At 45.3% G+C, this 15,144-nt stretch overlaps 1 protein-coding gene across 1 annotated transcript in view; it reads right to left on the minus strand.

The window, feature by feature from the left end:
• The window catches only part of LOC132381349 (immunoglobulin gamma-1 heavy chain-like), a 45,637-nt gene that overhangs the window by 1,926 nt on the left and 28,567 nt on the right, over positions 1-15,144 (minus strand). Inside the window, 1 exon segment of the mRNA XM_059950719.1 lies at positions 13,165-13,307. Coding sequence (XP_059806702.1) covers positions 13,165-13,307 — 143 coding nt within the window.

Here is a 15,144-nt window from a genome sequence, read left to right on the forward strand (position 1 = left end):
AGATGGACAGGGAGAGTACCCCCTCCAGGGGACGACCCACGCAGTGGGCTGGGAGTGGCGGGCGTCCCGGGAGAGGAGGGGCAGCAGGTAGCGTGTGCTATAACAGTGGGAAAGAGGGGCATTTCCGGTGGGAATGTGAGCGGCCAGGGGTGTGCCACAGCGGTGGGGAAGAGGGACACTTTCGGAGGGATTGTGAGAGACCAGGCGCCCTGATGAGGGCAAGCCCCCAGGTAACTAAGAAGGGAGAGGTGTCGGGAAACTTAGGAGAGACTCAGTGAGGGAACGGACTGGAGTCTCTGGAGGAACACGTTCCCAGAAATCAGCCAGGGGACCACTGAAAGCCCAAGCCTTTATTCCGGCTGGGCTGGTGGGACCCCGTTCCAGCATGTGCCTATGGATAGAGGGAATTTATTCAAAAGCCATCCTTGACACAGGATCGCAGGTTATCTTATTGTACCGGTTGTTCTACAATAGATATCGAAAGCACTTGCCAGTAACCCCATTTGAGGCACTGGAGATTTGGGGTGTGAGTGAGGGTGATTATCCATACGATGGGTACTTGTCAGTGAGGTTGGAATTTTCTGAGGGTGATGTGAGAGTGTCTGAAGCTATCGAGACGTTGGTGTTGGTGTGTCGGGGCACGTTGGAAACACTTGGCTCTGCCCTTCTGGTGGGGACTATCTCCCCCCTTGTGCGACGGATCATGGGAGCCTGTAAGGAGAATGCTGGGGAGAACTTTCTGGAGACCCTCTCGGTATACCCAGTGTTTTGAGTGGTGTTCGAAGAAGCGGGTGATGCCCAAGGGCTGGATCTGAGTGCAACCGCGGGACGGTGTGGTGTACTCAGGTGAGTCCTGAAGTGATACTCCCAGCGGAGGTGGAATTAGTGATGGGGACCCCCAGATTTCCCGGAGTGCCAGTAGGCGAAGCCCTGTTAATAGATGTCCCGGAAGATCTTGAGGGGGAGACACGATTTCCGGCGGGTATGCTGGTGAGGCCCTCGGTGTTACATGTGAGGCAGGTAGCCGTGAGTGTCGGGAACACTACGAAGAGAGAAATCACCGTTAAGAGAGGGATGCTGCTGGAACATTTGTTCCTGGTGACAGTAATGTCTAGCGCCCCTGTGAGGCCCACTCAGGGGGAAGGATCGGGAAACAGAGGAAAGCTGACCGCTGAGGCCTTTACCTTTGGGGACTCTCCTGTGCTGCCAGAATGGAAAGACAGGCTGGTGGAGAAGATGTTGAAGCTGTAAGATGTTTTTTTCTCACTTGGCGAGTTTGATCTGAGTGGCTCCGAGAGCACTTGCCATACAGGAGTACAGGAGCAGGGAGGTTCTACTGCGGTTGTACAAGGCCTTGGTGAGACCGCACCTAGAGTATTGTGTGCAGTTTTGGTCCCCTAATCTGAGGAAAGACATAGATGGAGTACAAAGAAGGTTCACCAGATTGATTCCTGGGAAGGACTTTCATATGAAGAAAGACTGGATCAACTTGGCTTATACTCACTGGAATATAGAAGATTGAGGGGGGATCTTATTGAAAAATATAAAATTCTAAAGGGATTGGACAGGCTAGATGCAGGAAGATTGTTTCCGATGTTGGGGAAGTCCAGAACGAGGGGTCACAGTTTAAGGATAAAGGGGAAGCCTTTTAGGATCGAGATGAGGAAAAACTTCTTCACACAGAGAGTGGCAAATCTGTGGAATTCTCTACCACAGAAAACAGTTGAGGCCGGTTCATTGGTTATATTTAAGAGGGAGTTATAGAAAGTTAAAAATGGCCCTTGTGGCTAAAGGAATCAGGGGGAATGGAGAGAAAGCAGGTACAGGGTTCTGAGTTGGATGATCAGCCATGATCATACTGAATGGCGGTGCAGGCTCGAAGGGCCAAACGGCCTACTCCTGCACCTATTTTCTATGTTTCTATACCATCCAAGTGACTGAGGACACCCTGTCCAGAGAGAGGTCACGGTGAATGGCCCCTGCAGATGTGGAAGACGTGCAGCAGCACTTGTGCAAGTTGAAGGCAGCTGGAATCATCACTGAGTCCCAAAGCCCCTATGCGTCCCCAGTAGTAGTGGCCCGGAAGAAGTACGGAAGGATACGCATGTGTGTGGACTATAGGACCTTGAACCGGCGCACTGTCCCTGACCAGTACACCGTCCCAAGGATTGAAGATGCGCTGGCCTGTCTGAGTGGTGCTAAGTGGTTCAGTGTGCTGGACTTGAGGAGTGGATATTACCAGATCCCCATGAGCGAGGCTGGCAAAGAGATGATGGTCTTTATCTGCCCACTGGGATTCTTTCAGTTCGAACAAATGCTCAAGGCATATCGGGGGCCTCAGCCATCTTCCAGAGGCTCATGGAGAGGACTGTGGGTGATATGAACCTGCTCGAGGTGCTGGTGTATCTGGATGGTCTGATAGTGTTTGGATCTTCTTTGGAGGAACATGAGGAGTGGCTGCTGAAGGTGTTAAGCCGGCTTAAAGAGGAAGAGTTGAAACTTTCCCTGGACAAATGTGCCAGTTTTGTAAGCCATTGGTCTGCTATGTTGGCCACATAATTTCACGAGAAGGAGTGGCTACTGATCCGGCTAAGATAGACACAGAGGCCACCTGGGCGAGACTCCAGAAGTGAAGGTGGGGTTCTGTGGGTATTACTGGCAATTCATGAAAGGATATGCTAACATGTGTCACCCGTTGACCCAGCTATTGTGTGACTATCCACCTGTGGGGAAGAAAAGGAAGGGGGACAGAGGGCAGGAAGCAGGAGGATACTGGAACCCGGCGGAGCCTTTTGGATCGAGATGGGATGATCAATGTGAGGAGGCATTCCAATCTCTGAAAAGGGCACTGACACAGGCCCTGGCGTTGGCTTTTGCCGATCCCCGGAAGCACACTGATGCCAGCTGAGAGGGCCTCGAGGCTGTCCTGTACCAGGAACAGGGCAACGCATTGAGGCCAGTGGCGTTTGTCAGCCGAAGTTTGTCGCCATCTGAGAGAAACTATCCCACTCACAAGTTGGAGTTCCTGGCACTGAAATGGCCGGTGGTGGACAAGTTGAGTGACTATCTATATGGGGCCAAGTTTGAGGTGAGAACGGATAACAATCTTCTCACTTATATCCTGACTTTGGTGAAACTGGATGCCACAGGCCAATAGTGGCTGGCAGCTTTGTCGGTATATGATTTCAGACTGAAGTTCTGGCCGGGAAGCAGGAATGTCGATGCGGATGCTTTGTCGTGACGTGAGCCAGGGGAACAGGAGACGGACGAGGAGTGGGAGAGCATTCCTGTCCTTGGGGTAAAAATCATGTGACAGTTTGCTATCATCATGAAAGCCGAGGAAAAGGAGAGGCCTGAGCGAGCAGTGGACACATTGGGGGCTTCTGATGAGACACCCTGCCCCCGGTTTACTGTGACCTGACTGCACTGAAGACTAACTAGGAGCGTGGTGGAGAAGGGGGATGTGGCATTGGCAGAGAAGATGAAACACACTTCGGTGCCTCTGTTATTCAGGGAATGGCCTCGGCTAAAGTTGAAGAACAAAGTCTTGTACCGGGTCACATCGCTGCCAGACCACCCCTGGCGTTGGCAGCTGGTCATGCCTGAGAAATATCAGCAGATTGTGTTGCAGACACTGCATGATGATTCCGGGCACTTGGGGGTGGAAAAGACCTATGGATTACTCAAGGACCGGTTTTACTGGCCCCGGATGAGGGGGGAGGTTGAAGAATATTGTAGGAAGTGCAGTCGTTACATCAGGAGGAAGACTCTACCTGTACAGGCAGCTCCTTTGTCACACTTGCAGAGTGCGGGACCCATGGACCTGGTGTGTATGGATTTCCTGTCCATTGAGCCAGACACCAACAACACCACAAATGTCTTAGTCATCACGGATCACTACACTCGATATGCTCAGGTGTTTCCCACTAAGGACCAGAAAGCGACTACAGTGGCGAAGGTGTTATGGGAGGAGTACTTTGTTCACTATGGCCTTCCCAAGCGGATCCATAGTGATCAGGGACGGGACCTCGAGAGCCGGCTTTTCCATGAATTACTGGGTATGCTTGGGGTTGAGAAATCCAGGACCACACCCTATCACCCACAGGGCGATCCTCAGCCCAAGAGGTTTAACTGGACCCTGTTTGATATGCTCGGGACTCTGGAGATTGATGAGAAAAGTAAGTGAAGTAAGTGGAGTCAGCACATCGGGCATTTGGTTCACTGTTACAATTGTACTCGCAATGATGCTACAGGGTACTCGCCTTATTATCTGAAGTTTGGGCGGAAAGCGAGGTTGCCCATTGACTTGTGTTTTGGGACTGAGGCGGGTGATTAACCTTCGAAGTCATATCTGAAGTATGTGTCTGATATGAGGAGAGAGTTTGAAAGGGCGTACGAGTTGGCTGAGGTGGCAGCCACCAAGCAGAATCAGAGGAATAAGAGGAGGTATAATCAGAAAGTGAAGTTCGCCCAATTATTGCCGGGAGACCGGGTCCTTATAAGGAATTTAGGACTATCTGGTAAGCACAAGTTGGTGGATCGCTGGGTGGCCACCCCCTAAGTGGTAGAGAGCCGGATGCCGAATCTACCTGTTTACCGGGTGAGAACAGAGGATGGGAAAGGGCCTGTCAAGGTACTCCATCGGAACCACCTGTTGCCTCTGGGTCAAGAAGTGCAGGTGGATCAAGAGTCTGAGTGGGAGGTTCTGCCTCGTACGAGGGCTCTGTGAGGGCACGGGGCGAAGGAAGAACCTGCTGCAGAAGAGACGGGACTGGTCCTCACCCCGGAAGGGGATACTGCTTCGGAAGATGATAATGCAGATGTGTGGCACCTGTTTCCGTTTGCTAATACCCCAGTACCAGAAGAAGAGGCTCCTGGAACTTCCCCCACTGAGTTAGGTGAGAGGAGGGAGGGTGTTGAGGGCAGCTGGCATTGGGGGGAGAGAGGGTGGAACCCGAACATGAGACAGAGGGCTCTCAGGTGAAGAGGGATCCCAGTGAGGGAGAGGGTGAGGGTCCGACAGGTTGACGAGGGTATCCCCAGTGGTGTCTGAGCCAGAAGGGTTGGCAGAGGAGGTACGGAGGTCTCAGAGAAGTAGACACCCCCTGGAGTGATTGTCCTATGCAGCGCCGGGAGAACTGAGTGTGATCTCTACTGCCCTGGGAAGTTATGTCACTGCTTTATCCACCTGGGTTGGGTTTTGTGTCTTGCAAGAAGCATTGGGGAACTCTGTTAACGTCATGAGGCCATGACTTTTGCTGGTGGGGGGGGAAGAGTGTAAGGAGTTTCTTCTTTATGTTACTGCTTATATTAATCAAAATGGCTTCTTATTATGTTTCAAGTAAGAATGCTTCTTTGTTGTGACTGGTGAGAGAGTGCTTCTCTCGCAGCTTGTTTGGGTTATAATTACTGATAACGAAAATCGTATTCATGTTGCGTGGACATTTGGGGAGGTTGAGCGGGAGATCGCGAGGAATGAGGATGTGCAGGATGCACTCTGGTCAACCACTGAGGTTGGTCCCAGGTTGCAGGTCGAGGAGGTCGGAGAAGATTGAATAGTGGACTGAAGACTTCGATAGTTGAGCTCCAACAGTTGTGCATGAATTGACTGAACTCTTTCTTTTCTTTCATATATATTGTATCGCTATTAATTACCTAGTTCTAGTAAGATTTATAAAGTGTATTTTGTAACCGTACATGGTGTGCGGTCTGATATTGAGAGTGCGAGTTGGTACCAGAGTGCATTTCACAGCATCCATGCATACGGGAAACACGGTTTCGCGGGTGGGCAGATTTTCCTCTAGACATACATCAGCTGATAGCGTGAGCATTACACATGGCATCCACAGCAGCTTGTGTTAACAAAGTACACAGAATCATCTTTCTGGTTAAAGGAATTCCTCCTCATCTCTGTTCTAATTGGACGACACTCTATTCTGAGGCTGTGTCCTCTGGTCTTAGACCCTTCCACCATAGGAAACATCTTCTCCACATCCACTCTGTTGAGGCATTTCAACATTCGATAGATTTCAATGAGATCATAAACCATAAGACCATAACATGTAGGAGCAGAATTGGCCATTTGGCCCATCGCATCTGCTCTGCCATTCAATCATGGTGATCATTTTTTATCCCCACAACCCCATTTCCCGGCCTTCTGCCCGTAACCTTTCATTCCATGCCCAATCAAGAATTTATCAATCTCTGCCTTAAATGCAACCAACAACCTGACCACCACAGCTACACGTAGCAACAAATTCCACAAATTTATCACCCTCTGTCTAAAGAAATTTCTCCGCATCTCTCCAGATCCCCCTTCATTCTTCCGAGTTACAGTGAGGACGGGCCCTGCGCTATCAAACACTCCTCCTATGATAAGCATTTTTATCACAGAAATATTTTGAGAACATTCTTTGAACTATCTTCAAAGTCAGCACGTCCTTTCTTAGATAAGGGTCCAAAACTGCTCACCATATTCCAAGTGAGGCCTGACTGTATAAATCCTGAACATTACATCCTTGCTTTTTATAATTTAGTCCTCTTGAAAGGAATGCAAACATTGTGTTTGCCTTTCCCACCACCGACTCAACCTCCAAATTACCCTTAATGGAATCCTGCACAGGGACTCCCAAGTCCCTTTGCAATTAAGAAGCAGAATTTTCTTTCCAATTAGAAAACAGTCTACACTTTTATTTCTGCTATCAAAGAGCATGACCGTACACATCCCAACATGTTATTCTATCTGCCACTTTGTTTCCCCATTCTCCAATCTGTCCAAGTCTTTCCATAGCTTCTCTGTGCCACAGCCACAGATTCAGCAGCACAGTAGATACAGCAATTGCGCTTGTGAATTTGTGTGTGTCAGCTAATTATTATTTAATCATGATACTATTTAATTTCTTATCCGTCGTCGTAGTGCATGTTGTTTTGTTTTTGGCCTTTCCTGAGAAATTGGACTTTCAAGTCAACTGACTCTGAAGACTAGTGGTATTCATTTAATGCTTAGATGTTCTTTTTAGCTGCAGTGTGGGCTTCATGTTCCTTTTGAGAGTTTTAGTTAACGTCCCTGTTTGACCTAGCATATATTGTTTATTTTCCCTTTAACACCGTTCGTATTAAAGTCTGTGAAGTATTGACCTGCTTCAGTGTCTCTCACTCAGCACTTGGGCCATTTCTGAACCTGGTAACTCTCTGCTTCCTCAAATCTACCTGTCCTTTCACCTATCTTTGCATTGTCTGCCAATTTGGCCATAAAGTCCATCAATTCCATTAGCAAGATCATTGACAAATAACACGAAGAGGTCGCAACACAGATCCTTTTGGAACTCCACTCATCATCAGTGAGCAACCAGAAAAATTTCCCTTTAATCCTACTTTTTGCTTCTGGCTAGTCAGCCATCGATCCATACATGCTAGTATCTTTCCTATAATACCATGGGTTCTTAGGCAACTTACAGAAAATGCTGGAGGAGATCAGCAGGCCCGATGCCATCTATGGAAAAGAAACAACAGTCAGTTCCCGGCTGAGTCCTGTCATCAGACTGGTGAATACTCTTGACCCAAAACGTCATTTGTTTACTCTTTTCCAAAGATGCTCTCTGGCCTGCTGAGTTCCTCCAGTATATTGTATGTGTTGCTTTGGATTTTCAGCATCTACAGTTGTCTCCTGTTTGTAATACTATGGGCTCTTGTCTTGTCAACGGCCTTTAGAAAATCCAAGTTCAGAACATCCAACAATTCTCCTTTGTCCATCCTGCTTCTTATTTCTTCAAAGTATTTCATCAGACTTGTCAGGCAAGATTTTCCCTTTAGCACACCATGCTTGCTACAGCCTAGTCCATCATTCGTCTCAGGGTACTCTGAGAGCACATCTTGTGAAGGATCTCTCCCTTCAAATTTACAATTTTCCAATCCTTCGGAACCATGCCAGAATCTTGTGAATCTTGAAGATCATTCAAATGCCTCCACAATTTCTTCAGTCACCTCTTTCAGAATCCTTGGTGTAGACCAATCCTTGGTCCAGTTGAGTAATCTACCCTCAGATATTTCAGATTACCAAGCACCTTCTCCGTAGTGATGGTAACTTCATTCACTTCTGCCTGCTGACAACCTTGAAATTGCAGCATACTGCTTGTGTCTTGCACAATGAACTGTTGCAAAATACTTAAACAGCTTGCCCGCAGTTTCCTCGTCCCCCAATAATACCCCTCCAACATCAATTCCAGTGGTCCGATAGCACCTTTAGTATTATTGGCTAGTTACCTTCATGTTCCCTCTTTTCTTTCTTTATGACATTTATTATTTGCCTTCTGTTGGTTTTTAAAAGCTTTTCAATGCTCTAACTTTCCACTAATTACCAGAGCGCATGCATTGAAGGTGAGGGATGTAGGTTCCATACGCAGAGAGTTGTGGGTGCCTGGTATGTTGATAGAGGCAAATACATTGGAGGTTTTAAAGAAATGTTTGGATAGGCTGCGCAGGTTGATTCTGTGGTTAAGAAGGCATATGGTGCATTGGCCTTCATCAGTTGTGAGATTGAGTTTAAGAACCGAGAGGTAATGTTGCAGCTATATAGGACCCTGGTCAGACACCTCTTGGAGTACTGTGCTCTGTTCTGGTCACCTCACTATAGAAAGAATGTGGAAACCATGGAAAGGGTGCAGAGGAGATTTACAAGGATGTTGCCTGGATTGGGGAGCATGCCTTATGAGAATAGGTTGAGTGAACTCAGCCTTTTGTCCTTGGAGCGACGGAGGATGAGAGGTGAGCTAATAGAGGTGCATAAGATGAGAGGCATTGATCATGTGGAGTCAGAGACTTCTTCCCAGGGCTGAAATGGCTAGCACGAGAGGGCATAGATTTAAGGTGTTTGGAAGTAGGTACAGAGGAGATGTCAGGGGTAAGTTTTTTACACAGAGAGTGGTGAGTGCATGAAATGGGCTGCCGGTGACAGTGGTGAAGGTGGATACAATAGGGTCTTTTAAGAGATTCCTGGACAGGTACATGGAGATCAGAAAAATAGAGGGCCATGGGTAACCCTAGGTAATATCTAAAGTCAGGTTATGTACGGTGCAACTTTGTGGGCCAAAAGGCCTATATTATGCTGCCAGTTTTCTGGTCTTCTATGTTCCTATGTTCTAATGTTGGCTCTACTACATCCCCTCTCTTTTGCTTTGACTTGTCTTGTCAGCCATGGTTGTGTCATCCTGCCTTTAGAATATTCATCCTTTGGGATGCATCTATTTTGTGCCATCCAAATTGCTCCCAGAATCTCCATCCATTGCTGCTCTGCCGTCATCCCTGCTTGTGTACCCTTCCAATCAACTTTTGGCCATCTCCTCTCTCATGCCTCTGTAATTCCTTTCACTCCACGGTAATACATATATGTTTGACATAAGCTTATCCTTCTCAAATTGCAGGGTGAATTCTATTATATTATGATCAGTGATTCCTTTCCCTGAAACTCTCTAATCAATTCCAGTTCATTGCACAATACCCAATCCAGAACAGTTAATCAGCTGGTGGACTCAGTCACCAGCTGCTCTAAAAAAACAAACTCGTAAGCATTCTACAAATTCCTTCTTTTAGGATCAAGCACCAAAACGATTTAGTACAGCACAGGCCATTCAGCCCACAATGTTGTGCTGTAACAAATAAATGCAAATCAATAACACAAGAGCACACATCCCTTCTACTTACACCATGTCTGTATCCCTTCTTCTTCCTTACATCTATTCACCTATCCAAACATCCATTTAAAACCTCAGATGTATTTGCTTCTACCACCATACCAGGTAGAACATTTCAGGCAACTACGACTCTGAGTATAAAACCTAACCCTCTCACCTTCAATGCATGCGCTCTGGTAATAGATATTTCAACCTGGGTAACACATCCTCTCTGTCCACTCTATCTATGCCCCTCATAATCCTGTAAACCTCTAAAAGATCTCACCTCAGTCTCCAACGCTTCAGAGAAAACAACCCAAGTTTATCCAGCTTTTCATGATATCACATGCCCTCCAGGCTAGGCAGCATCCTGGTAAACCTCTTCTGCACCCTCTCCAAAGCCTCAACATCCTTCCGATAGTGAGGCAACCATTACTGTATGCAATACTCCAGATATGGCCTAACCTGAGTTTTATTAAGTTGCAACATAATCTTTGAACTCAATGCATCGACTAATAAAAACAAGCATTCCATAAACCTTGTTAACCATCTTATGGACCTATGTAGCCACTTTCAAGGAGTGTGAACTTGGATCCCATAGCAACACTGTCTTGCATTTGCCCTAACGAAGTGCAAAATCTCATATTTATCTGGGTTAAACTCCAGCTGCCATTACTCAGCTCATATCTGCAACTGATCTATATTGTGCTGTATTCTTTATCAGTCTTCTACACTATCCACAATTCTATCAATGTTGGTATCTGCAAATTTACTAACCCACCCATCTGCATTTTCATCCAGATTTATTTATATACATTACAGACAGCAGAGGTCCCAGCACAAATCCCTACGAAACTCCACTAATTACAAATCTCCAGCTCAAATTAGTCCTTCAAACCACTTCTTTCTGTCTTCTATGTGCAAGCCAATTCTCTATCCAAACATCTGATTTGACTAAATTCCTCACCTCTCTGGACATCCAAGGTTCTCTTATCTTTCTATTCCCATCCTTTAGAATTTAGAAGGATGAGAGGGGATCTGATTGAAACATATAAGATTATTAAGGGATTGGACACACTGGAGGCAGGAAGCATGTTTCCGCTGATGTGTGAGTCCAGAACTAGAGGCCACAGTTTAAGAATAAGGGGTAGGCCATTTAGAACAGAGATGCAGAAAAACTTTTTCATCCAGAGAGTGGTGGATAAGTGGAATGCTCTGCCCCTGAAGGCAGTGGAGGCCAAGTCTCTGGATGCATTCAAGAGAGAGTTAGATAGAGCTCTGATAGATAGCGGGGTCAAGGGATATGGGGAGAGGGCAGGAATGGGGTACTGAGTGTGTATGATCAGCTATGATCACAGTGAAGGGTGGTGCTGGCTAGAAGGGCTGAATAGCCTACTCCTGCACCTACTGTCTATTGTCTTCCTTCTGACAGGAACATACCTTTCCAGTACTCTGTGGAATCACTCCTTCAATTCCCTGCATAAGTCTGATGTGGACTTTTCAGAGAAACAGTGTTCCCAATTAACAATTCTTAGCTCTTGCATATTGCCTCTGTAATTTAAAACTACCTCAATTTAAAACTCTTCCACAAGGACCTGTCCTTGTCTATAAATATCCTGAAAGATTAGTAGTTGTGATCACAATTCACCCAGTGAAAGGTCAGTCACCTGGCCAGGCTCATTCCTCAACCAGGAACAGAATGGCCCCTCCTTTCATTGGACTGTGCACATATTGATTTCAGAAACCTTCCTGGATGCACTTAATTCAGTCCCATCTGAATCCCTTACACTAAGAAGGTCCCAGTTTATATTATGGAATTTGAAATTCCCCATGACAACAACCCTATTATTTTTACACATTTCCTGAATCTGATTACATATCTGTTCCTCAATGTCCTGGTGGTTATTAGGGAGCCTGTAGTACAATCCCATCAGGGTGATTGCACCCTTCCTCTTCCTGAGCTTCACCCAAATGCACTCAGTTTCTGACCCCTCCATTATGTCTCCTCTGAGTGCAGCTGTGATATTGTCCCTGGTTAATAGTGCAACTCTCAACCCAACTTTATCTCCTCCTCCATCTTTTCTGAAACTTTGTCCATTCCTGCCCCTCTCTCAATCAAGTTTCAGTAATGGCTGTAACATTGTATTTCCATGTACTGATCAATGCTCTCATTTCATCACCCTTACCCATCATACACCTAGAATTAAAATATACACACTCCAAGCTATCCGACCCATCATAGCTGCTATTTCAGTTTTGCTTTTCAATACCTTCCCTGATATCTAACTTCAGGTCAGATCCTTCCCCTGCTGCCCTGGGGTTCTGGTTCTCAGCCCCTTGCAAAACCAGTTTAAACTCTCCCAAGTGGCATCAGCAAATCTTGCAGCCAGGATATTGGTTCCTCCCCAGCTCGGCTGCAACCTGTCTCAATCTACCTGCATATTGAAATTCCTGATCACTATCTTCATATTACACTTCCAGCATGCATTTTCTATCTGCAGTTGGATTTTGTAGACCACATCTTTGTTGCTGATCAGAGGTCAGTTTCTAACTGCTGTCAGGGTCTTTAACCCTTGTGGTTTCTCAGCTCTACCCACAAAGATTCTACACCTTCCTTTCCAATATCACCTCTTTCTAATGATTTGATTTAATTTTTATCAACACAGCCACACCATCCCTCTGCATATCTGCTTGATGTTTCAATACAATCTGCATCCTTGAACATCAAGCTCCCAGCTATAATCTTCTTTCAGCCACAATGTCATACATGCCAATCTGTAGCTGTGCTACAAGTTTATCTAGCTTATTCCATATACAGCGTACATTCAAATACAAAACATTCAGTCCTGTGTTCATCACCCTTTTCAATTTTGTCCCCCTTTTACATTTCAGCTCATCTCATTGACTGCAGTTTTGCCTGATCATCTGACTTTGATTGTTAGCAGTCTCACTACACACTGCCTCTGTTTGTAAAGCAACAACTCGATCCTCTGCCCTATCACTTAATTTCCCACCCTCCTGCCAAATTAGTTCAAACAGATCTCGCAAACCTGTCTGCAAAGATACTTGCCTCCATGGATTTGGGTGTAACCAGTCCCTTTATACAGGTCTTACTTTCCCCATAAGAGATCCCACTGATCCTGAAATGTGAACCCTGTCCCCTAAATCAGCTCCTCAGCCACATATTCATCTGCCAGATCATCCTTTTCTTACCCTTACATTGTTGTTCTCTCGATACAATTCTTGTTTGATATCCTTGTTCATGATTATTGACCCAAATACACATTCACATTCTGCCACCTTCTACTTATCAAAATGCAGAGGTTCAGATTAAAGAGGAAAGGTGTAAAGTTCCAGGGGTTGTGAAGAGCCTCAGACTGCATTGTCTGTTGATTGTGCTGTCGTTGGGATTGCAGTGTCAGAGAATACAATGCGGTGAGATAAGGAAGATAGTGGTTTGTGTTTCATGGGATGTCTCCATTAGTCACTTGGTTACCTTGACAACGGTGACGAAGGTGCTGTAGAGGAAACTGATGATGAACAGAATGGCAAAGGCAGCAACTGTAGGCAGATTGTCATCTCCATCCACATGTCCCTGTTCTTCCTTCCCCTCCTCTCCTGTCAAGTCTGTGCAGGTTTCTGAAACAATTGAGAAAGTATGACAGTTCGTTTCTTGTTGAAGTTTCCTGAAGTTCAACAACATCCCAATCATGTAAAGACAATAGGAAGACAGGAACAAAGGAGGCCTGAGCCAGTTCCACCGTTCAATAATATTGCAGTATATATGTGATCAACTGCATTGACCTTACATTTCCATAGATCCAGCAATCCCTGGAATTATCCAAACCATTCAATCTCATGTTTAAAATGACCTTCAGACCTGACACTTTTGGAAGATTGTTCTGAACTTCCATAAACCCCTTCAAGTTGAATGTTTGCTTTCCTTTGCAATGATGTCTTGCTTTCCACTGTCTTTTTCTTCCCCTCTTCATTGTTTTGCATGATTTATGTAAAATTAGGATTTAGTGTGTTATATGAATCTACCAGTCTGTGATGTTGCAAGCAAGATTCTGATTTTAACTGCGCTTCAAGTTACTTGTGCACATGACAATAAACTCGACATAATTTGGTGACATGAGTCATGTTTCCTTACAGCATGTCATTTGTAACTTGGGAGCCCTTGGCCAGAACTAAATGAACTAGTTTCTCCTCATTGACTATGTTTGCTCCATTGAAAATATCGACCAGATCTTCCTTTAATATTCTTCGTTAGATATGCTACACTCTCATTTAACATCATTTCAACTTGTAACTTGCACTGGGGTGTGCATGTATGTTCAGCACTCCCTCCAAGAAGTGTGTCTTTTTTTTGGATTTGAGTTGGTTCCTGTCTATTCATTTCATCTATTATCTCTGTAGTTAAAGCCTTCCACACTGCTAAGAAGTCTACCAGTCTTGTGTAAGTGAAAAAATTTTGCCATGTGTGTTTCTGCCCAATATCTAAACCATGAATAAATCTAGTGAATAGTGTCAGCACTCAACATATTGCTGCAGGTCCCAGGGCATCACTGGCTACATATTGTCCCTTCTTTCTGTAACTCTCCACTTTCTGAATGAGTTCAACAAATGTCTTCACAAAGTTGGTGAAGTGTCTTTCCCTGTCAATTAACCATTGAAATCGTGGACCGATCGGGAATGTTTTGTCATTTACACGGTGGAAACAATAATACACATATACTTATATCTACTTGAATATTTGTCTATACAATGAAGGACAGAACCAATCAGACAACACTTCCCACCCCTCATGTTTAAATCACACACTTGTATCCCAAAACATACCAGGACGAAACACTGGCAGCCGAATGCTTTCCATACCTTCTTTATTGAACTTTGATAACACAAACACAGGCTGAGATTTAAACTCTCAAGTCATCAACACAAGTTTCCAACAGGATTAGACCAGACACAAGGAAGTTTTAACAAGAACTGCAGGATCTCAGAAATGTTGGTAATCTATTTTGATGTATTTAATTGTGAAATATATTTTTTATTCTGAGCTGATGAGAAAAAATTTAATCTTGATTGTTTAAGTGAGGATGATATCATAGCAAGGTAAGCCACACTGTTGTAGGATCAACCGGCAATTGAAGGTTGACAATTGGAGTTGTCAGCCACTCTGTCCATGGGAATCTCTTCTGCGGGGAACCCAGTGACCCAACACTTTCCATCTCATCTGGTGGGGAAAGGAGTCTTTGGAGGGTACCTATTGGGAATGGACTTTATTATTCATATGATGTTTATCTTGAATATTCTGCTCTTACACCTTCCAAGCCGATGTTTACATCGCTAGTGATCTCTCCACATCTAAAGTGCAAAGGCTTTTTACTTTTGGAAATGAAAGAGAAGTTGTGGAATGTGTTCAGTGTGTTAGAGAACATTTGTGAACAGAGAAAGGGTTAACATTGGGATACCA

Source organism: Hypanus sabinus, chromosome 26 (assembly GCF_030144855.1).
Source record: "Hypanus sabinus isolate sHypSab1 chromosome 26, sHypSab1.hap1, whole genome shotgun sequence".
In the NCBI taxonomy this organism is placed as follows: Eukaryota; Metazoa; Chordata; class Chondrichthyes; order Myliobatiformes; family Dasyatidae; genus Hypanus; species Hypanus sabinus.